General features: G+C 38.5%; 1 protein-coding gene across 4 annotated transcripts in view; it reads right to left on the reverse strand.

Annotated features, from left to right (window-relative positions):
* The window catches only part of DIP2B (disco interacting protein 2 homolog B), a 246157-nt gene that overhangs the window by 66969 nt on the left and 153769 nt on the right, over nucleotides 1-25419 (reverse strand). For 3 of the 4 annotated variants that reach the window (XM_007179351.2, XM_057556292.1, XM_057556291.1), the window contains exons 4-5: nucleotides 11042-11167; nucleotides 68-280 (exon numbers count right to left, since the gene is read on the reverse strand). In XM_007179351.2, the coding sequence (XP_007179413.1) occupies nucleotides 68-280; nucleotides 11042-11167 (339 nt within the window). The remainder of the gene's footprint in view (nucleotides 1-67; nucleotides 281-11041; nucleotides 11168-25419) is intronic. The other variant, XM_057556293.1, reaches the window with a different exon arrangement.

Raw genomic sequence — 25419 nt, forward strand, 5'->3', positions numbered from 1 at the left:
CTATTTCCTGGATACTGGGAGCCAAATGGAACATAATTTGGGCTTCTCGGGTAGATCCAGCTCCTACCTATTCGAGTATTGGCAAATACATCAGCTAGAGACCCACTGGTTCCTTTGACCTCTCCATGGGACAGCGTAGAAGATGCGGATGAAGAAGTGGACGATCCCTGAATTGAACGGTTGATCCAGGACTCAGCATTCTGTAAGCTCTGTTGCAAGGCAGCAGAGAGCGCAGCTTGGCGTCTCAGAGAGCCCTCATCCTCAGAGGCCGAAGACGTGTCTGTGTGGAATTAGAAAAAAAGAAGTTCTCGATCCTGCCTAGAACAGAGGGCTTTCAGATCTTTCTCATCGATCACACATTCAATTTTGACAGCAGCAAAGAACATTCATATTCTTAAGGTAGACTAATATGTAAAGTTTCTTGAGAATCTCAAGGAAAGGTTTATGAACCAAAGTCTGCAAAAATAAAGCAGCCAAATTTTAGAGGTAATTTTAAGCTCTTTTAAAAAACCCATTTTAGAACATTTAAACTTCACTGTTTTTCTGTTCTGAGCTTAATCAGTATCTAAATTCTTCTGGCTTATCTCCTTATGTTCAAATAATGCTGAAGTGCTTCTATATCTTCCTCAGTCTCTTTATTAGAGAGCCTTGTGATAGGCTGCTATACTGATTTTCGTAAGTACTTACTAATTAGAGTCTACTTAAAAGAAAATGATCTTGGGCTTCCCTGGTGGCGCAGTGGTTGAGAGTCTGCCTGCCAATGCAGGGGACGCGGGTTTGAGCCCTGGTCTGGGAGGATCCCACATGCCGCGGAGCAACTGGGCCCGTGAGCCACAATTACTGAGCCTGCGCGTCTGGAGCCTGAGCTCCGCAAGAAGAGAGGCCGCGACAGTGAGAGGCCCGCGCACCGCGATGAAGAGTGGCCCCCGCTTGCCGCAACTAGAGAAAGCCCTCGCACAGAAACGAAGACCCAACACAGCCATAAATAAATAAAAATTAAAAAAAAAAAAGAAAATGATCTTGATGGGAAATATAAACACTTATTTTTGGTAACAACAACTAAAGTGCCAAACAGTGAACTAGGTGTTGAGGAACTGACTTATTCTTATGTGGAATAAGAAACAGTGCTCAGCCTGGAGGCATTCATGGTTTTAGTGTAAAAGCTAGCTGGTCACAGGGCACAGGTGAGCTCTCCAAATGTGACTGGAGAGGTCACAGATCTGTATTTCTCTCCTTGATTCCCAGTCAGAGAACTGTGAGAAATTCACTGATGTCTGTATTTAGACTGGCTCTGACTTCAGGAAAATAAGGTCTAAATTAGAAAAGCATGTTGAAAAAAAGAAAAAAAAAAGAAAAATTCAACCAAATATAGGATAGCCAAGGGAAGCAGAAGTCAGGAATTTATTCCAGGGCTCCGAGCTTACGAGTCATACAAGTTAGGGTGGCATTTAGTCTGATGTCAGATAAACCCTTCTAAATGATTTTGAGGGTTATAATTTATGGCCTGTGGATGGAATTTCATTCAATTTTTTAAAAATTAAATATTCTGTGGTTAGTCCTGCTGAACTCTTTCCTCTAACTCAGGTGAAACTGTGGGTCCATGTTCTATTACTTCGGTTCAGAGAGCCAAACAGATAACTAACAGGGCTAGAACACTGCTAAAACCTGACAATGGAAATTCGAACAATAAAAGACTAATTTAATCTAGAAGTCAGATTGTGCAGATCCGGAGTAAGAAAGTTAGAATAATGACTACATCCTTGCTTCCTGCTCTGAACTACCTCTGACTCATTCTCTCATACTGAAGGAGATTTGAAGCCCAAGACTGACTTACTTACTTACTTATTTATTTTTTACAGTGTACTACTTAGCTACGTAATATGTGCTGGGAACTGTCAGGTTCTGGGGATTCTGAGATGTATGAATTCTTCTGAGACAGTAAATGCCCTAAGAAGGCTCACCATCTAATATAGGAGATACACAACTCCTCAGACTACTTCATACGAATATAACAGATGCTAAGAAATGGGGTGAGCAAAGGGTTTCACAGGAGGGGCACCAATCTCAGTCAGGGATCTGAAGTACTTCCATGTAAATGGAGCACACTTAGAGGAGGGAAGGAAGGGCAAAAGATGAGGCTGGAGAGGTAAACAGTGACCAGACTCCAAAGGGATAAAGCGATGAGGTTCTTTGAAAGGAAAAGAGATTTATAATTTAACAGAGGTTGATTAGAGGAAAATACAGAGAAAGAAAAGTAACAGAATCTGTAACCTTTTACTTAAGGAAAACATTTTTGCATAATCTCCAAGAAAATATTCTAACATTTCATCTGTACCTTGGGAGGCAGAGATTTCTGTCTTTGCAAATATGCTTAAAAAAAAAAAAAGTACATGTGGGAAGAATGGGACAGGTGAATCTGACCCTAAGAATAAAGTATTTTCGGGGTGATACATCTCAGGATCCCACAAACTCCACTGTATTTGCAGGCTGTCTTTACTGAATCATTTATTGTAATCTGTGTTAAGTCTAAAATCAGAATAACTCAATTTTAAGAAGATAGTAAAACCAGTATTTTCATGATTAGGTTTATGGAAAATTGGCTTCATTATGTTCCTATATTGGATCAACATGTAATTAGGTATATTGTTTCAATTCAATTACCTCATTTGCCTGCCAGTCCTCCTCAGAGTGTTTAGTGACTACAACTGTGGGGAGGCTTAGCGCAGTGGAAAAAACATGGCTTTGGTGTCCTCCTTCCATTTGAACTCTGGGGTCCACCACTTACTAGCTACGTGACTTGGGGACAAAATTACCCATCTGAGAAGGTTGTTTTGCTTGTTTGTCCATTCAACAAATGCTCTAAGTACTACACTAGTTGGTAGGAATAAAATGGTAAGCAAGAAGACACAGTCCCTGCTCTAACAGGACTTAGAGTCTTAAAGGAGTTCGAGGCAGGCACCCAAGGAAGTGAGACCTCAACCAGGGTGGGAACGGTAAGCAGGAATTACTTATGAGAGGAGAGAGGAGAGTCAGGAAGAGGGAACAGCATGTGAGAAACCTGGGAGGGGACAGGAAACAAAGCACATTTGTAGATCTGGAAGAAATGAGACCAGCTGAAGCACAGGATGCAAAGCTGGTACTGACGAGAGATGAGGCTGGACGAGTAGACAGCACTGGGTTGCTAAGGGCCACATAAGTCAGCTAAGGAAACTCGCTTCTGTGCTAACTGCTGTGTGAGGCCACGACACGAGACAAGCTACAGAAAGCACCAGCAGTGCCAGCATATAGCAGGTGGCCAATGAACATCAAGTCCCCTTCTGCCCTGAAAAACCCACCCTATGTTACCTCACAGACACAAAACTGTGGCTGTGAAAAGCTTACAACTGATCGCATGTTAAGATCACACAAAACGTAAGCACTGCTCTAGGACTATGTCTTTTTAAAGATAAAAACAAGCTCCCTTAAATATTCATACATTTATTTGGTACCTTTTTTTTAAAGTAACTGTCACCCATGAAATTGTTATGGATTAGTAGGAAATTGGGCAAGATTAAATTAATATTAATAGAAATAAAGCTATCATTTTCCCACTGATTCTGCTCTGGCTGAACAGGAACTCACAACTCTTATCCATCGTAACTAAAGTCCTTGCCTAACTTCTTGTATACTATGAATATAATAGGTCTACACAACAGAAAACTATTTTGGAAACACAGTTTGACCTTCAGTTTATAACTGATGTGATTTTAACACAGTATCATTTAATACTAATCACCAGAAGCCTAAAATCCATTTATAACCAATTAGGAAACATATAAACAATTAGTTTGTGGACTTTAAGGGAAGAAAAGTCCTGAATTTACTAACTGTTCTTAACTGCTGTAGCACTCTTTAGCCATTTGTGGAAATGACTACCTTATTCTTGGTAGAAAATATATCTATTATATCTAAAAATGTTTATCTTAAAATTTTAAATACCTACCATATTATCTTTCCATCCCACTCCTGGGTATCTACCCAAGAGAAATGAAAGCATATATCTATCTGTACAAGGACTTGTACATGAATGTTCATAGGTGCTTTATTTGTAATAGCTAAAAATGGGAAACAACTCAAATGTCCATCAACAACTGAAAGGATAAACAAACTGTGGCATATCTTTATGATGGAATACTACTCAGCAATAAAAAGGAATGAACTACTGATACACACAAAAACATGGATGAATCTCAATATAATTATGCTGAGTTAAAGAAGTCAGACTTTCCACCCACTGAAAAGAAGAACAACTGTGTGATTCTATTTATACAAAAACATGAAATTCTAGAAAATGCAAACTAATGTATAGTGGCAGAAAAAACAGATCAGTGGTTACCTCATGGGGATGGGGAGAGCTGAGATTACAAGGGAATTATGAGGAAACTTTTGGGGGGGGGGTGATAGATATGTTCATTATCTTAATTGTGGTGATGGTTTCACAGTTTTGCTATGTCAAACATAGCAAAGCATATGCTTTAAATATGTGCAACTTATTGTATGTCGATTACACTTCAACAAATCTGATTTTAAAAGGTTTGTAGGGGTGAAAAAGATGCCTTGGTGAGAGGATGGTAACATCTGAAGGTTAGTCTATACAACCTGAGGGTATAGTGCAAGCTGCAAAAGTTCCTGGAAAGACAGCGCTTGCCACTGGGTTCTGACAGCTGATATCCAAATTAGGCCCAGATACCAGCTTAGAATAGCAGGTAAGTCAAGATTCACTGAAAGAAAGACCTCATCCTAACAACTATTCCAAAATATGCCACATAAACTAGGCCAGAAAATGGGAGCTTCAAAGAACAAATAAAGGAAACAACCATTAACTGTTAACCATTGTACAGTTAGTGTACAATATTCTGGAGCCCATGAAAAGAAATTTTTGTGTGTGTTTGGGGTTGGCAGGCGGGAAGGGGTGGTATCAGGCAGGAAAGTGTCATGTTCTCTTGCATTGGTGGGTCAGGGAAATTAAGGACTTCCAGAACCTTCAAGAGAGGCAAAGGAAGTTTCCATGTAGGCAAAGATAGAGTTTGAAGCTTAGGAGGGAAAAGCTTTAGAGACCCAAGAAGGGGCAGTCTGGGAGTAAAAGCATATATGGAAGAGAAGATTAAAACGTTAGTTCGGGAAGCAGTCCATTCTGAATTTACGTTGGGCTACAAATTCTGAACAGATTAATCTAGCACTAAACTCAACAAGGGTGAGTACTGATTCACCAGACAAGGCTTAGGGAGATGTTCAGAGCTACTCAAGAGATTTTCCAGCATCCCACAGTAACCTGTGTGGACAGAGAGCTGGCTGGGGCTGAAAATCACTATGTAGAGCCTAATCAGCAGCGGCCCATGCATTGCCCTACCATTAACATCCAAACAGGGATACTTACGAGGGAGGGGCACTCACTAGTAATAATTACTCCGGGGTCGCTCTACCTATAAGAGATCTCCAGTTTTTCTAGGTATTGTCCTAGGTCTATGAAAAAACATCTCACAAAATGAACTAATGTTACAATTAATATTGGGGTGAGAAGAGAGTTTTTTTTTTTTTAAACTTATTGCCTACTTGAAAAGTTAGACCAAACATGCAGCAATTGTCAGAGCTCCAAAATTACCAGAAAACATTTACTTGACAGTATGGCAGAATGCGAGGCAATATGCCAAGTGGGAGAATAGGCTTTTAAAATCAGACTGCTTTGAAGTCCAATCTTAGCTCTGCCCCACTGATAGCTGTTGGGCAAATCAGTTCTTACAGGTCTTAATTCTACTGTTTGCTGTTGTTGTTCTTTTTCTATTGATTCTCTTTCATGGTGGATCTTAAAGAAAGAAAAAAAAAAAAAAAAGAAAAAGAAAAAAAAAATTCAGTGGATCTTCATCTGTGGGGATCGTAAGTCCCTGGATTGATGCTGTATCCTTCCAGAAACCATTTGTGCCCCAGGTTATCATCAGCCTAGGACCACTTTCTAATGCTAGTTCTTACCAAGGCAGGACACTGAAATTCCATTCTTGTACCTACTGACCACAAATTGTTAGGGAAGGTCCCTGACCCCATAATTCTGAGGCCAGGCAACAGGCAAGCTTTCTCGACAAGGTCTTCTTTTGCTGGCAGGTTAATTTTTTCTAGTTCCCTCTTCTGCTAAAGATGTGAGTCCCTCTTGGGGTCTCAATTCCAGCTTCCAACCTTACACAGGTCCAAGGTTTTATCTTTTCTACCCTTATAGTCATTAAAATTTAGGCTCCTTGTTTACTGTCTCCCCTCTCCCCGGGCAGCCAAAGTCAGCTCCATCTCATCACACTGATTTTCAGTGATCATTCTCCTCCTCTTGCTCCTGTTTGTATTTAAAAGGAAGCTGGTTATATTCTATCTAGCATTTCGAAAGAGAAATTTTCTTTCCTCTCTTTCTAGGAGAAAACTTTCAGGTTATCTAACTGACTACATAGCTAGAAACAGATGTCTGAGCAAGTTATTGAGTCTCTTTAAATCTGTTTTCTCATCTGTAAAATGGTACAGAGAATTGTTGAGAGAACAAATGATAAAAAATATATATGTTAAGCACTTAGCCCTTTGACCAGTACACAGAGGTACTCAAGAAATGGTAACTATGAAATTACTTTTATTGGAAAACCTTAAATTTTATAATAACCTATTGAAATAAACAAATTCAATCTGATAGAGTGGGTTTTTATTGTGCTTTGGCTTAAAGAATATTGAATACTAATTGTCCAAGTAATTATGGAGCTTTGCTCATAACCCATACCAATAATGAAAGTATGCTATTAAAAGATCCAAATCTATTAATTAGACCACGTTTACAGAGGTCTGATTTGCCATCTCTGTTTACTTTGTGGTTTTGAATAAAATTAGAATATTTCGGGGAAACTCTCCAAGTTGGTAACTATCTATTATGTGTTTTGGACTATAAGCTCTCAGAAGGCAATAGCGGGCTTCCCTGGTGGCGCAGTGGTTGAGAATCTGCCTGCCAATGCAGGGGACACGGGTTTGAGCCCTGGTCTGGGAAGATCCCACATGCCGCGGAGCAACTAGGCCCGTGAGCTACAATTACTGAGCCTGCGGGTCTGGAGCCTGTGCTCCGCAACAAGAGAGGCCACGATAGTGAGAGGCCCGCGCAGCGCGATGAAGAGTGGCCCCCGCCTGCCGCAACTAGAGAAAAGCCCTCGCACAGAAACGAAGACCCAAAACAGCCATAAATAAATAAATAAATAAAAATTAAAAAAAAAAAAAAAAAAAAAAAGAAGGCAATAGCTATTCAATTTGTTTGGAATAATACCCATTCCAGGACCACGCATACAGGAGTATCTATTAAGTAAAAAAGGACTTCCCAAACCTGACACTTTAGTAGAGAAAAAAGAAAATCAAGAAAGGAGTCTGACACATAATTGCTGAATGACCTGGGGCAAATCACTTCGTGACTGTAAGGTTGTTTGTTTCCTCATCTCTAAAGAAATCTGGACTTGGCAATTCTCAGAGTAGTTGGTTATGAGGAACAAATGAGGCAGTGCAGCCACTGGTATATGAAAGTCCTTTACATAGTATAATTCTATAAAGCATTATTAAAGTGTGTTAAAAGTATAACAATATCCCAGTCTGTTCATGGGCATCATTTTCATATATAGAAATGCAGAGAGGTAAATTTCTCTTTTGTCCGGCCCTATGAATTACTACTATAGGCACTTTCAAGCAGAGACCTGTGGACATAGACCTCTAAATTTTAAGCTTCATTCTACACAAGTCAGTCAAAATACCTTACTGTGCTTTGGGGTCATTATGTGGTCTATTTGTTCATCTGTGTACCCTCAGAACGCAGTGTAGGGTAAGTCCACACGGGTGCAGAAAAAGCTTAGAGGAGAAAAAATATATGCTGTAGTTTTTGCATTGTGTTTATCTGTATGAATGAGTAATAGTGTTACACAAAGAACCCCTACACAGAAAGAGCTGAGGTAATTGCCTCATGACATTAGTAAATGGTTTCAGCACATAAAGGGAACTGGATGGCAGTAATTCAAGCAGTCTAAAAGACTATGTAAAAGGCCACAGGCACTAAAAGAACCATAGATTGCTACCAACTTGGAGAATTTAAATTTTCCAATCCACGAGACAGAAAGCAGTGCACATATCAATAAGCAAATTTTAGGCTGACTGACATTTTATTATTTGAGAAGGATTTATGAACAAAAGACAAATGATTTCTCATGCTGTTTACCATATTTTCCAGACTATATGATACTATGAATAAAGCCAAGACTTATGACATAGTTTACTCCTTAAATCCTTTTTGTTAAATCTCTCCAAAAACAGCTCTAAATTTCCATCAATTCAGTAATTCCGATAGCTATGCGTTGGGTGCCTCCCAAAGAAGCCGACTGGCCAGCGTGCTCTAGCAGGAATCCCAGAAACTAGGTTCACCTGGCACAGCACGTGCAGAGTAAGAGCTCCGACTGGAAACATGTTTTGTGATGTGTGTGTGCTGCGGCTTCTCAGTGCGCAAAGGAAAACACAACTAAAATACTGTGAAATTTGAGGTGAATTTTGCTCTGCAAGACTGGCACAACTTTTCTAGAAAGAAAGTCATAGCAAGGTCACTTTTACAGCTGCCTAGAATCGGTTTTTTAAAAAATCAGTCTATAACCAGCAATAATTAATGTCAGTTCTCCTCTTCCTCCCCACCCCTTGAGCGCAGCTTCAGCGTTTCCTCTCAACTTCAGGGTTTGGGGGGCTATCAGAGTAAATATGCAAGATGAAACCTACCTGCCATCCCTGGGTTAGGCTGTAACAGGTTCTGGGAGATAGCGATAAAGGGTTAAAGTGCAACAGCCAAGTCTCTAACCAGTGGTTCTCCGATGCTTGGAGAGAATGGAATCCAAATCCTAACCTACGAAGAGCAGATTCTATCCCCCCACATGAAAGGTGCTAACGGAAGCCTTAGGATACAGTCCTTCCCACACATTCGCTCACACTGGAGCACAGGATTTGTCCCAGACACGTGCGTAATTGTTGAACAAGAGCATCAAGGCCCAGCTCTATGTGGGGGCCATGTTAGAAACCGCTATGTGGGGTACTCTCAGTGCTCATGCTGGGAGAGAATTCCTCTTCTATTTGACAACACTGATGTCTCTAAGAGCATATTAACATCTCATGCACTATTCAGAGCTCCCGGAAGAGGACATAAATGGATAGGAAACCTTTTTATTTCTCTGCTCTGCTGAATAAAGGTCTTAGGCGAGGACTGAATCTTTACAATCATGAAATTATTAAAACCACAAGGTGATCAAGAAAATGATGACACATCCTTAAGGCTGCAGACAGAGGAGAACATTACTGTTTAGAAATACAGAGGCCTGTGGTGAATTCCAAAGGACTATAGTCTTATTCAGCAATGAATAGCCGTGATTTAGAGTTGGTAAATTCCCCTCAGGCGATGACTTTTGTAAGGGGATAGAAAAGGCTTCCATTCCTTCCGAGCATTCTTAAGATCCTTTGCTGCACTCTCACATTTCACCCGAGGCCATGGGAGCAGACTATTTACTGTGAAACTGCATTTCTTTAGTATAGTTCTGGAGAGGATTGTTTCTAAGAACCCCCAGTCACATTGCTCCCTACCCTTTGCCATTTACTACAACTGAACCCTCAGCCGCGCTGCAGCAGAATCTGCCAGGAAGGAATAGCTACGAAACTGAGAGCCCCCTTTGTCCACGAGGACCCAACTGGTGCTGTACTAATGCGGAAGGGAAGCCATCCAAGATTCTGAAAGAGTGGGCTGGAAGTATGCGCCACTATAGACACCAAATGTCTCACTGTGATGGTCTGCAAGAGGTATCCTGTGTTACGTTTTGAGAAACACTTGAAGCCACAGAGCTATTTCTCTTTTGAACATATTGACACCACAGATGTAAAGAAAAAAAAAGCACACACAGTTAATGAGCCCACAGCACACCCAAATGCTCTGAGAAGTTAGCCAAAACCTAGGAGAAGACTATTAATATAAACCCAGGCCAGGGAATAGGATCAGCGTGAACAGCTCAACTGGACAGCTGTGAATCAAAGTCAACCACAACAAAGGTAACCTTCCTGGGAAGCTCCCCCAAAAGACAGGGTAAGTCGCTGAGACCAAAACAGTACAGGAAACATTTTTCCCCGAAGATTTCACTACCAGTAACATGACAGTAGCGAGACAGACACTATACTGAGGCTGTGAAACAGATTTCCTATGTTTAGTCTCAGAGGCCTACATCGAGATTCTGTCTGTGATTTCATCTAAAATTTTTTTTAAAGCTTTGGGAAAGATTCTGAATAGAAAAGACAACTTGAAGTTGTTCCAGTTGTTCCTCGAATATGAATTTATGGGGGTGGGGGGTAAGGCTTCCAAGCCTAGGGGATGGGGATGGGCCTCTTAGTTCCCGCTGATCTCCTGATCCTATTAAAGAAAGTGGATTCTTAAAAACATATAAACATATACAAAATATATTAACACATATAAACACACTTACATACGTCTTCCAGATTTATTATAACTTTGCATGACTTCTCTCTCTCATGACACAAAAAAATTTTGTCCCAAGACCACATATTCCTGTGATTGTTGCAGAGAAAAAGCATCTGATTTAGGAGTATAAATTTGTTAAAGACATATATGACTCTGGGTCATATTTTAGATGTCAATCAGAGTAACTATTATATTTAACCACAGAAGGATATTTTTTAGACCCTAAGCTTTGGCTTTATTTATTTATGACTATATGAGTTTGGAGATTACAGCAAGGAAATGCTGAAAACTCAGAAGGAAATTTTTTTTAAAAATAGCTTTACTCTTGAGGGCTCTCTTTGTGTGTGGTTTATGATGCAACAATCAAAACCTGTCACCTTCAGTGTGTACTCTCATACACCTCTGATGACAGGAGAAGAGTTCTGGCTCCTACCTCAGAAAAGAAAAGGCAGAAGTCATTTGAGAAACATCAAAGTAGTTAACTGTCAGACAGAAAGCTTCTGATAAACCTACCAGGAGGTGTGCAGGCATCTGCAGGAGACTGGACAAATGTGGACCGCCTTTTGGTTGGCATGGGCAAAGCCATTTTCTGTTCTTTATGCTTTGCCAGTGCAGCTTGAACTGCTTCTGTGTGGATATCTGAAAGATTAAACATTTGCATTTATTAGGTCCTAGTTCTCAAAGTGTTTACTTCTGTGAGCTGAACTATCACTGCCTCAATCGTTAAAAAGGGATATTTAGGTGACTTTTATCATTTGCGTTATAACAAAAATGAATATGAAAAAGAGACAAAAGAAGTAGTCAAGGATAATTCACAGGGGAGGAAAATGAAGCCGAGAATGATAACGAGACTGCTTAACACAGCGAAAAAGGAGCTGATGGAGATGGGGGTGGGGGTGGAGAGAGAGGAAAAGTCTAACACGGATCTGGGCCAGGTGGGGACCCGACCTCTGAACGGAATGCGTGCTGTGCAGGTGCCTACAGGACACTCTCTGTTCTTCAAGCTTAGGATTTGCTTAGCTGTCTGAAAAGGGGCTGAGACTCCTCAGTTCTATACCACAGGAAGAGAGGGCTGATTTTGATCTAGAAAATATAAGGGCTGATGGTACTTGTTTGCCACTCTGGCCACAAAAGAATTCAGCTCTCCCCTTGAATGTCTAATAGGAATCGCAAAATAGCATATCCAGGCAGAACTCCTGATTCTCCACTCCCATCCCAAAACTCAATCTACACTTGTACAAAATAGGATCATACTATACACAGTATTTTGTACTGTGCTTTGATTTTTTAACTCATAAAATCCTACCGAGGTAGATAACATCTGAGGTTGCTTCCTGGATCACAGTGATTTCCTATTCTCATGGAATGGCCCCAATCTACATAAGCAAATGACTTTTAAAAGTAAGAGCTGGACCAATCGGATCATTTTGGGGAGAGGGGGGAATTGAAACTCTGAATCAAGAAACCACAGCTCTGGGCTTCGCTGGTGGCGCAGTGGTTGAGAATCTGCCTGCCAATGCAGGGAACACGGGTTCGAGCCCTGGTCTGGGAAGATCCCACATGCCGCGGAGCGACTGGGCCCGTGAGCCACAATTACTGAGCCTGCGCGTCTGGAGCCTGTGCTCCGCAACAAGAGAGGCCGCGACAGTGAAAGGCCCGCGCACCGCGATGAAGAGTGACGCCCGCTTGACGCAACTAGAGAAAGCCCTCGCACAGAAACGAAGACCCAACACAGCCAAAAATAAATAAATTAATTAATTAAATTAAAAAAAAAAAAGAATCACTCTCACAGAAAAAAAATTAAAAAAAAATTCAAGTTCTGATCTAGGTGTTATTTAAAAAAAAAAAAAAAGAAAGAAACCACAGCTCCTAGAGTGGAGTCACTTGAATGGCAGTGCCCTAGAAAGAAGGAAAGTTCTTGAACTTCAAGGTTGAGATCCCCAGAGCTGTCTCTCCTTTCCTAGGGATTTCTCAGCTGTTCCTTTGCTTCTATAAACTACCCCAGCCATTTAAGCTAGACTGAGTTATCCTATTTCATGCAACCCAAAAACCTTCACTAATATAACTAGAAACATCTTTCTATGTAAATGCAGATCTACAACATAATTTTAAAGGGCAGTGTAGTATTTCACTGTATAAATTGTGCCATGATTTATTTAAATAACTGTGTTTCCAAATTTTTGCTACTATTCACACAACTATCCATAAGAATAATTCAGTATTTTCATTTTAGCACATATGTCTAATCCTATTTCTTTAGGATTAATTCCAACAACTGCTGAGACGTATTTCCTAAGAAGGATTTTTTTCTTATATAGCCACAGTGCACTTATCAAAATCCAGAAATTCAAAATTGATACAAACTATTACCTAACCCATAACCCATAGTCCAACTTAGTCAACTGTCCCAATAATGTCATCTACAATTTTCCCCCTTTTTTCCTGATCCGGGACACTATACAGAATCACACATTACATTTAGTTGTCATGTCTCTTTATCATCCTGTAATCTGTAACAGTTTCTCAACTTTTGTCTTGTATTACCTTAACATTTTTGTACAGACTAGTTATGCTGTAGAATGTCCCTTAATTTTGGTTTGTTGATATTTCCTCATAATTAGATTCAGGTTATGCATTTTGGCAGGCATACCACAGAAGTAATGTATCTTCCTGAAACAAGATATCAAGATGCATCTGCCCTGTTACTGGTAATAATGACTTTACTTAGTTAAGATGGTGTCTGCTAAGTTAATCTACTGTAAGTTACTATTCTTTCCTTTGTGTAATTAATAAATAATTTATGGGTTAATACTTTTGCGACTATGTAAATGTTACATACTTCCTTAAACTTTCACCCACTAGTTTCAGCATTCATTGATAATTCTTGGCTGAATCAATTATTATAATGGTTACAAAATGGTGGTTTCATAACTCCATCATTCCTTCTGTATTTATTAGCTGGTATTCTCTTATAAGAAAAAGCTTTCCTTTCTCCACTATTTATTTATTTATATCACCATTTATTTATTTATATTTGGACCTATCAATTCTCATTTTATTCCATGACTAGTCTGTTACTATCGTTACTTATTTTGATGCTCATATATCCCAGCTTTGGCCAACAGAAGCCCCTTCAAACCACTTCTTATGTCCTTTTGATGTATTCTGGTCACTTTGAATGTTCTTTGTTTCGTGGTACAAGATGATCCATGCTCATCTGGTATGTTCCCTGCTCCAGCACTGGAATTATACATTTCTCCAAGGAGCTCTGGCTCCTCTTAGTGAAGAATGGTATTTAGAAACCAAGATCCTAGAACTAGGAGTGCTCACTGCTATTGGGGTCTTTCTTCTAAGCCCTTTCAGTGGATAAAGGAATATAAACATAAACCAATATACACACATATGTATCTATATCTATTTTCACCTGTATTAAAAACCATGAGTTCATATTAATACCTACAATTCCAATTCAACACCACAGAATTCATTCCAATCTTCCCCTTTCCGTTTGTAAACTTCCTTCTCTAACAGTAAAACACCTGGTTCACAGTATAATCAATATATTTTACTCATTCATTCAATGCCACAATACACAGAAAGTAGTTTCAAAATTCCTATGAAAGATAAATCTAACTAGAGTTCAATATCTGTTTGAGTTCTTTTTGTCTTTAGACTAAATTAAAGTACTGTGTTCAAAAAGCTATTTGGGGGGCTTCCCTGGTGGTGCAGTGGTTAAGAATCCGCCTGCCAATGCAGGGAACACAGGTTCGAGCCCTGGTCTGGGAAGATCCCACATGCTGCAGAGCAACTAAGCCCATGCACCACAATTACTGAGCCTGCGCTCTAGAGCCCGCAAGCCACAACTACTGAAGCCCGCGCGCCTAGAGCCCATGCTCCGCAACAAGAGAAGCCACCGCAATGAGAAGCCCGCACACCGCAATGAAGAGTAGCCCCCACTCGCCGCAACTAGAGAAAGCCCACGCGCAGCAGCGAAGACCCAATGCAGCCAAAGATAAATAAATATTTAAAAAAAAAAAAAAGCTATTTGGGTTAGTTCTCACCCCTCCCCCCTTTGGTGGTTATATTATTCTGTTGAGTAATACTGTTAGGTTCATTTGTTTTTCTTTGTATCCCACAGGTCCTTTCCAAAGTGTGGATTAAACATTATGTGACACAATAAGAAATATACATTTGGTCTCTGCCTGGGTTCCTGACACTGAGTTCCTAAAATCCTGTAATTTCCCGAGTGACAGGAATGTCTTTTGTTCTAATGAGGCAACTCTTGGTGGGCTCCTGGATCGCTTCAGGGTGGGGGCTGGTCACCAGACAGACTACGTCATGATTAGAAGCTTAGAACTTTCAGCCCCACGCTCCATCCTCTGGGGAGAGGAAAGGGACTTGGGATTGAGCTAATCACCAATGGCCAATTATTTAGTCAAGCATGCCTAGGTAATGGAGCCTTCATAAAAAACCCTGAAGTAAGGGGTTTGGAGAGCTTCTCGGTTGGTGAACACATGCTTGTGCCAGCAGGGTGGTGTACCCTAAACTCCACAGGGATGGAAGCTCTTGGGTTTGGGACCCTTCTGGACCTTGCCCTATGTACCTCTTTAGCTGGTTGATCATTTGTATCCTTTATAATAAACTGGTAACATTAAGTGAAGTATTTCCCTGGGTTCGGTGAGCCGTTATAACAAATAATCAAACCTGAGGAGGGGGTTGTGGGAATCTTCACCTGTAGCCAAGATGGACAGAAGTATGGGTAATGTGAGCACCCACTACAAACAGTCCCCAACTTACGATAATTCAACTTATGATTTTTTGACTTGACAACGGTATAAAAGCAATATGCATTCAATAGAAACCATACTTCGAATTCTGAATTATCTTTTCCTGGGTATGATTCTCTCTCGTGATGCTAGGCAGTGGCAGCAAGCTACAAGATCACAAAGGTAAACAACTGATACACTTACAACGATTCTGTAACCATACAGCCATTCCATTTGCCCAACTGTAGGCTAACGTAAGTGCTCTGAGCACGTTTAAGGCAGATCAGGCTAAGCTATGACATTCGGTAGGTTAGATGTATTAAATGCATTTCAACTTACAATATTTTCAACTTATGATAGGTTTATTGGGATGTAACCCCATTGTAAGTCGAGGAAAATCTGTACTTGTGATTGGCGTCTAAAGTTGGGGAGAGTCTGTGGGGTCTGCACTAACTCCAGGCAGCTAATGTCAAAATTGAATTAAATTGTAGGATACTTAGTTGGTGTCTGCAGAGAACTGGAGAATTGCTCAGTGTGGAAAACCCACACACTAGATGTCAGGAATAGTGTGAGTAAAGATACAGTTTTTCTTTAATTAACATGGTTCCAAAAGTCAAAACTATACCAAAAGGTAAACTTAAAGATGTGTCACTACCCCCAATAACCACTTCTACCCCAATTCCACCTTCTCTATAGGTAACCAATCTCCTTATTGATTTATCCTGCCTATATTTCTTTTTGCAACAAATAACCATATTTTCTCATATCCCTGTCTTTCATACACAAAAGGTAGCATACAATATATACTTTTTTGCACTATGCTTTTTTCACTTAACAATATATCCTGGAATTCATTCTGTATCAGCTACTAGAGATCTTTTTCATTCTTTAAAGCAGCATAGATAGCACTCCATTGTATACCACAGTTTATTCTACTACTATCCTATGTGTGAGCATTTAAGTGTTTCCAATATTTTACAATTACAAATAATGATACAACAAACAGCCTTGTGCAAATGTATTTTTATACTGATGACAATATATCTTCAGGATAAAGTCTTACAAGTGAGACTCCTAAATCAAAAATTGAATACATTTTACATTTTGTTACATCTTGCCAAATTCCCCTCTGAAAGAGCTTTGCCATATTGTAGTACTATCAGCAATGTATAGGTGTGCCTGTTTCCCCATAGCCTCACCTTCAGAGTGTTGTTATCTACCTTTTCACTGTTGCCAGTTCAGTGGCTGAGAAATGGTACTATTTCATTTTATTTTTTGTTTTTTTGGCTGCACTGTGCGGCATGCAAGACCTTAGTTCCCCAACCGGGGATCGAACCCATGCCCCCTGCAGTGGAAGCGAGGAGTCCTAACCACTGGACTGCCAGGGAAATTCCCTCAGTATACTTTAAATTTGCACCTCTTTTATCATTAGTGAGATTAAACATCTTTACAGAGGATTTTAAAGCCATTTAATATTTGTTTGTTTGAAAGTGAAGTGGATGTTCATGTCACTTTACCATTTTTCCATTGGGATTCTCAGTTTATTTTCCCTTGATTTTTAAAAGTTTTTCATATATAAAGGATATTAGCCCTTTATCTCTGAGATATGTTAGAAATATTTTCTTTCAGTTTGTCATTTGTCTTTTGATATTGTTTGCAGTGGTTTATTGCCATGCAAACGTTTTTTAAAAAAAAATTTATGGAAGATTTCAAATTAGCAACCTAAATGCACAACTGCAGGAACTCAAAAAAGACCAAACTAAAACCAAAGTTAGCAAAAGGAGGAAATAACAAGGATTTGAGTAGAAATAAACAAAATAGAGAATAAAAAAAAAATTGAAAACAATCAACAAAAATAAGAGTTAATTTTTTGAAAAGATGAACAAAGTTGACAAAATTTTAGCTAGATTAAGAAAAAAGAGAGAAGACAAATAACTAAAATCAGAAATGAAAGAGGAAATACTTCAACTGATGCCATAGAAATAAAAAAGATTATAAGACACTGAATAATTATGCACCATAAATTGGATAACCTAAAAGAAATGGACAAGTCCCTAGAAAACATATAACCTACCAAGATTAAATCATGAAGAAACAGAAGATCGGAACAGACCAATTACTAATAAGGAGACTGACTCTGTAATCAAAAACGTTCCAAAAAAGAAAAGCCCAGGTCTCACTGGAGAATTCTACAAAACACTTTAAGAAGAATTAACACCAATTCTTCTCAAACTCTTCCAAAAACCTGAAGAGGAGGGAACACTTCCAAATTCATTTTATAAGGCCAGCCTTATCCTGATACCAAAGCCAGGCAAAGATACTACAAGAAAAGAAAACTACACACCAATATCCCTGAATATTAATGGAAAAATCCTGAACAAAATACTAACAAACCAAATTCAACAGCATATTTAAAGGACCATACAGCATGACCATTAAAAAGACCGTACATACCATACCTAAGCTGATTAAATAAATGTGAACAAATTCAACTCAATAACTGTAAAACTCTAATAGAACAAAGGACAAAACTCATATGACCATCTCAACAGATGCAGAAAAAGTATTTGACAAAATTAACATCCTTTCATGATAAAAACATGCAACAAACCAGGAACAGAAGGAAATTAGCTCAAGATAATAATGATCATACATGAAAAGCCCACAGTCAACATCATAAACAGTGAAAAGCTGAAAGCTTTTCCTCCTAAGATCAGGAATAAGGCAAGGATGCCCACTCTCACAGTCTTTCAACACAGTACTGGACATCATAGCCAGAACAGTTAGGTAAGAAAAAGAAATAAAATGCATCCAAATTGGAAAAGAAGAAGTAAAACTGTTTCTGTTTGTGGAGGACATGATGTTATATGTAGGAAACCCTTAAGATCTCACATATAAAAAAACTGTTAGAAAAAAAAAAACTGTTAGAACTAATAAACAAATTCAGCAATTGCAGGATAGAAAATCAACATACAAAAATCAGTTGTATTTCTGAACACTAAAAACAAATCATCTGAAAAGGAAGTAAAAAAAAAAATCTTATTTACTATAGCATCAAAAAGAATAAAACACTTAGGAATAAACATAACCAAGGAGGTGAAAGATGTGTACACTATGAAACATTGATGAAAGAAATAAAAGGAGACAAAAATAAATGGAAAGACATCCCATGTTCATGGGTTAGAAGACTTAATATTGTTAAAATGTCCATATTACCCAAAGCAATCTAGAGCAATCTAGCAATTTCTATCAAAATCCCAGTGGCACTTTTTGAAGAAATAAAAAAACAAAATTCCCAAATGCATATGGAATCTCAAAAGACTCCAAATAACCAAAACAATCTTGAGAAAGAAAAACAAAGCTAAAGGCTTCACCCTTCCTGATTTCAAAACATATTACAAAGTTACAGTAACCAAGACCATGATATTGGCATCAAGACAGACATGTAGAACAATGGAACGAACGGAGAGCCCAGAAATTACCCTGGTGTATATGGTCAAACAGTCTTCAACAAGGGTGTCAAGACTATACAATGGGGACACGATAGTCTTGATAGAAACAAATGGTGCTGGAGAAACTGGAATATCCATATGTAAAAGAATGAAGTTGGACCCTTATCTTTCACCATATACAAAAATTAATCAAAATGAATTAAAGACCTAAACATAAGACCTGAAACTATAAAACTCCTAGAAGAAAACACAGGGGAAAAAACTTCATGACCTTGGAATGGGTAATAATTTGCTTGGACATCCAAGCAAAAAATAGAAATAGGACTACACCAAACTTTAAAACTTCTGCACAACAAAGGAAACAACAGAGTGAAAAGGCAACCTATTGAATCAGAGAACATATTTGCAAACCATATACTCGATAAGGAGTTAATAAGTAGAATATGTAAAGAACTCCTACAACTCAATAAAACAACAAAATCTCAAATAACCCAATTTTAAATGGGCAAGGGACCTGAACAGATATTTCTCCAAAGAAGACAAAATAGCCACTTTAAAAAAACCCAAAAAAACAGAAACTCACAAATGTTGGCAGGGAGGTGGAGAAATTGGAAACTTTGTGCACTGTTGGTGTGACTGTAATGTTACAGTTGCTATGGAAAACAGTATGGAGGTTCCACAAAAAAATTAAAAATAGAACTACCCAAAACAATCCTACTTTTGAGGTATATATCCAAAAGAACTGAAAGCAGGGTCTTGAAGAGATATTTGCAGAACCATGTTCATTGCAGCATATTCACAATAGCCAAGATGTGGAAGCAACCTAAATGTTCATGAGTGGATGAATGAATAAAGAAAATGTGGTATACACATACAATAGAATATTACTCAGCTTTAAAAAAGAAGAAAATCCTGTCATATGCCACAACATTGACATGCTAAGTGAAATAAGCCAGTCACACACACACACAAAAAACAAATATATACCACATATAAGAAGTATCTAAAGTACTCAAATTCACAGATGTAGGAAGTAGAATGGTGGTTGGCTGCGGGAGGGAGAAACAGAGTTGTTGGTCAATGGGTATAAAGTTTCGGTCATGCAAGATGAAAAGGTTCTAAAGAGCTGTTGTACAACAATGTGCATACGGTTAACAATATAATGTACACTTAAAAATTTTAAGAGGGTAAATTTATGTGTTTTTACCCCAGTAAAAAAATTTTTGTGTCGTTGTATCACATCTCAATTTTGAGTCTCAGAAAGCCTTCCCATAGGCTTTCCATAACCTTAGATTATTAAAAAATTGACTAATATTTTCTTTAGGTACTTATATGGTTTCTTTTTTACATGTAGATCTCTGATCCATTTGAAGTTTTTGCTTGTATATGGTGTGAGGTATGGATTTACTTCATCTTTTTCCAGTTGTCCTAGCATCATTTACTAAAAAGTACTTTTTCACCCAAGTGATTCACAATGCTATCTTTATCATATAATAAATCCCAGATGTACTTTGGTCTATTTCTGAACTTGTTATTCTATTCCAATGGTCTGTCTGCCAATTTGTATGCCATACCACACTGTTTTAATTATACAGTCTTTGGAGTATGTTTTAATATCTTGTAGGTTTTCTTTCTCAGTGTTTCCTAGCTATCCTTACATGTTTATTGTTCCAAATGAACTTCAAAAATATCTTTTCTAGCTCCATAAATAAATTTGATAGTGTTTTTATTGGAATTGGATTAAACTTATAAACTAATTTTTGGAGTCCTAACATCTTTGTGATGTTGAATCATCCTATCTAAGAACAAGGGATGCCTTTCCATTTATCATGTCTACTTTGTGTCATTCAGGGTGTTTTAAAGTTTCCTTTATAAAGATTTTACACAGTCCTGAAGTTTATTCCTAAATACGTTTTATTTTCTTTATTGCTTTTGTAAATGAGGTTTGCTCTACCATTATATCTTTTGACCAGTTATTGTTTGCATACAGGAAGGCTACTGGTTTCTATACTAGTTTCAGATCTTGCTACTTGACTAAATTATTTCATTAAATTAATTCTGTCATCAATTCTCCTGGGTTTTTAAAATGAATTATCATACCAACTGCAAATACAGCTTCACTTCTTTTCTAATTCTTACACCTCTAATTGATTTCTCTTTTCTATTTGTGTTGGTTAACACCTCTAGTAAATTTAAATGTTAGCATCCCTAGGATTAGAAAAACTCTTACAAATAAATAAGAAAAAAAAAAAGAACCCAACTTAGAAAAAAATAGGCGTAGGCAATGGACAGGTAGTTTACAGAGGCAGCACAAATGGAAAACAAACATTCTAAAATGTCCAGTCTCATTAGTAATAAAAGAAATAACACTTCTACCAACGAGGTGACGTAATGTCCATTTCCCCACATCTGTGGACAATATTGGGCCATGTTTTGTCATCTTTCCCAAAAAGGTAAGTGGAAAATGTTATTTTACATTTTTTAAGTAGCTGCTCCTATCCTTGGCTTGTTGTTATGAAGTGGTTAAGACATGGTACATAAGTGGCACAGCTGGGCTTTAAGGACCAGAGGCAGAACAGACACCAAGTGCCCTTACCTGCTAGGACACTACTATAGACAGACAGACAGACAGATAGATGAGGACAGATTGAAAGGCAGATGTGTGGGCGGGTTGAGTCATTGAAGTAGAGAAGTAGAGTTCAAGGAGTTACCTGTAAGCCAATTAGTAGTCATGCCATTTTTACCAATTTCTAAGGTACTGATCACTTTCACATCTTTAATTATGGCAGAGGCAGCAACTATTAAGTTCTGGAACATTAGGATATCACATTAATTTTGGCACTACTCTATGTGCTGGTGGGGAGGAGCAGTGAAATTTTAATTTTGCATTTCACATTCCCCTGCCTTTACAAATTATGTTTCTTTAGCCTGGAATATCTATATAGCCAACAGTTATTCATTCTTCAAAATGGCTCGGACTTCACCACCTCCACGAAGCCTGCCGTTGACAGTGCCTGGTGCCCAGGGGCTCCTTCCCCTGTCACCCCCTCTTCTATGCTGCCTCTACCTTGTATAAAGGATTCCTGTGTTTAAGAAAGGAGTCCTGTGTTTTCTTCTGTGTTTCTCTAGCATCTAAACTGTGCTCAACTCATAGGAGGTCTATAATAAATGCTTACTTATCTGAACTGAACTCAATTTATCTTCCTTGGTACGAGGAAGTGTATTACTAAAGAAATAAAATGGTCCTGGTGTGCCAGCGGCAGCCACCTTGGCAAATGTCACCATAACAGAGATCATATTTGCACAGAGAAAGAAGTTCTCAAGGTGACAGAGGTAGTTATTGTTGCATTTAGCTCTCAAAATTAAGTCAGAAGAATCCACACTTAGAGTAAAAATCACTAAGAACAACTGATGTAAGGCTTTAAATATTTTATCCAGGGATATCACCTTAAAAACTATCTTTTACAAACTTCCAGTTATAAAATAAATAAGTCATGGGCTGGAATGGTGACTATAGTTAATGATACTGTATTGCACATTTGAAAGTTGCTAAGAGAGAACGTCTTAAAAGTTGTCATCACAAGAAAAAGAAATTTTTGTAACTATGAAAGGCGACAGATGTTAATGAAACCTATTGTGGTGATCACTTCACAATACATACAAATATTAAGTCATTATGGTATATACCTGAAACTAATGTCTTGTTATATGTCAATTATACCTCGATTTTAAAAAAGATAACAATCTTTGTTATTTTTTGTTTAAAATTAATATACATAAATTTTGTTATATGCATTTTGTATTTTACCACCACAACAAAAATCCTGGAAAAAATTAATATACATATTGGGGAAAGACCTAAAGACCTAAACACATATAATGCTGCAGTGAAACTTTTCCCTAGACTCATCACTTCCCAGAAATAATCCCACCTCAATAGTTTGGTATATATTTTTCCAGATTTCTGTATCTGTGTACATAATAATATATGTAATTATTAGTATTAATATTTACAAAATTTAGATCATATGCTACATACTGTCTTGTATTTATTACTTAAAAATGTATTTTGTACATCTCTCCATATCTGCACAAATAAATCTAATAACCTCATTGTTTTTCCACGAGCCTTCACAGAAGTTTTAAACTAGCTTTCACAGAATTCCATTGTGTGGACCTACTATAACTTATTTAATCATTGTATTTATTATGAACAATACGATAACAAACATTTTCGTATATATATATTTTTGTGTACATACGTAGGTGCAAATTCCTAGAAGGAGAATTTCTGGGTCAAAGTGTATGAATACTTAAAGTTTAAAAGATAGTGCCAAACTGTTGTGCTGTTACTTTTAAGGCCACAGTACCAACTTACTTTTGCCTCTGAAATGAAATAATTTTATACTGCATTTATATTTATTATACTATTTTAGTGTCCCTGAGGTTTACTTAGTTGAATCAAGATTGTTATTTTATTGAATCTATGATGCCACCTTATATAAAAGATATCTTCCAGGATTAAAAAAAAAAAAAAAAAGATATCCTGAGGGAATTCCCTGGCAGTCCAGTAGTTAGGACTCTGTGCTCTCACTGCTGAGGGCCCAGGTTCAATCCCTGGTCAGGGAACTGAGATCCCACAAGACACATGGTGCAGCCAAAAAAAAAAAAAGTTTAAAAGATATCCTGCTTTCAGGTATGCTAGAATGTGAAAAGTGTCCTTCTTATAGATGAAACTATGGTACTTAGCTGTCTTGGAAAACCAATGAATAGTCGCTTATACTGAGAAAAAGCACTTTCTCAACAGAAAGACGGCACATCAAATGCTCATACTTTTTAGTCAAAAGTACTGCTGCACGAGACATGAAACATGCGAGAGCAAACCTGCGAAAACCAGGGACTTGTTCACATTAGTCAAGCTTTAGAAGGCCCATGATATCTGGATAAGTAATAATTACAGAGCATGTTCTTCTCTGCCATAAGGATTCTTAGCATCGACCACAGAACAAATCAAACCACCCATTTATTTCCTAACATGAGAAACCCTGGCCCATACACGTGTGTCAAAAGGAGATGTTCACAGTTCCTGTGTTAGCAAAGCCTCTTTATCGATAAGAACAGGCAGCTCTTGTAGCTGGATTTGACTCATCCAGCAGTATACAATTCATCTTGATCTTTGATAAAGAAATCACTTCCGAAGTTCAGTCCCCAGACGCGGCTGACTTTGTACATCTCTGCCAGGAGCACCAGAAAGCTGGGTTTCATTTTCCAGCACTAACGTTTGAGCTGAATAAGGTGATACAACTGCTCCTTTAAAGTCCTTTTTTTGTTTTTGTTGCTTTGTTTGAGGTGGCTAGTTGCTCAAAAGATTAATATTAAAGAAGTTGTCAGAGCGACTTTCCATCTCAGGCACTGACTGTGTATTTTCTACACTTGCGACCGTAACACATGTGTGTAGAAAAGTGTACACTTGTGACCATAACACATGTGTGTAGAAAAGTGTATCATGCTTTGATGGGCAGGTAAAGGAGGTACTAAATGAGTGTATTTGAAAATGTCAGACCCTCTTGGCTAAGCACAAAGAACAGAATCAGGGCAGATAATCTAAACTCCGAATAAATAAAAGCTCTTTACACCATGTCTGAAACATGAAACACTAAGTCTATTTAGATTTGATTATGGTTAGTTGAAATGTTGTAGGTATTAATAAGCCTCCACCAAATAAGAGAGGATTTTTCAAGTTACACTCACTGAAATCAATATTAAACCGTTTCTGTGTACCTATCACTTTAATCTGAATGCTTGTAATTTTTTCTAAACATACCCTCCATTCTTAAGCTATTTTTGCATATGACATGTAAACGTAACCCTTCGTATGAATGGAGTGGCAAAGAGGCGAAGTTTAAGTCCCATAGATTTCTACAACTTATTTGCTCTACTTCTGCGGGTACTGTTGGTTTCTTCTTACTCACGGAAGCCAGAATTCTTAGCGTGTGCTCAGCTTTGCTTTGTTATTTAGTTGGGCACATCCTAACATATGGAAAAATGTGACTTTTAGCCAAGATTCATGCTTGCAGGCCTCCTCTTTCATGTTCCCCTCTCATGACAGTATTGCAGAACTCTCATAACTTTCAATATCTTCGGGGTTTTAAAATCACCTCTGTTCCCTACTTTACCTCCTCTCTGGCCTTCTTCTCGCTACTACCCTAAAAAAAAAAGTCCCAGTGAGACAAATATCCGAGACCCAACTATTAAACCCTCTTCAATACCCCTGCACCTAACCAAGAGACTCCACAGTCTGCTAACCAGTGTTTGATTCACAGACTATACTTTCTAATATTGGGGGTAAATATGAAAGAATTGGTATAAAAGATAGTTGGGGCTTCCCTGGTGGCGCAGTGGTTAAGAATCCGCCTGCCAATGCAGGGGACACTGGTTCAATCCCTGGTCCGGGAAGATCCCACAGGCCGTGGAGCAACTAAGTCTGTGCGTCACAACTACTGAGCCCGTGCTCTAGAGCCCATAAGCCACAACTACCGAAGCCCGCATGCCTAGAGTCCGTGCTCCGCAAGAGAGAAGCCACCGCAATGAGAAGCCCGCACACTGCAGCAAAGAGTAGCCCCCGCTCGCCAAAACTAGAGAAAGCCTGCACGCAATGAAGACCTTATGCAGC

Source organism: Balaenoptera acutorostrata, chromosome 11 (genome assembly GCF_949987535.1).
Source record: "Balaenoptera acutorostrata chromosome 11, mBalAcu1.1, whole genome shotgun sequence".
NCBI lineage: Eukaryota > Metazoa > Chordata > Mammalia > Artiodactyla > Balaenopteridae > Balaenoptera > Balaenoptera acutorostrata.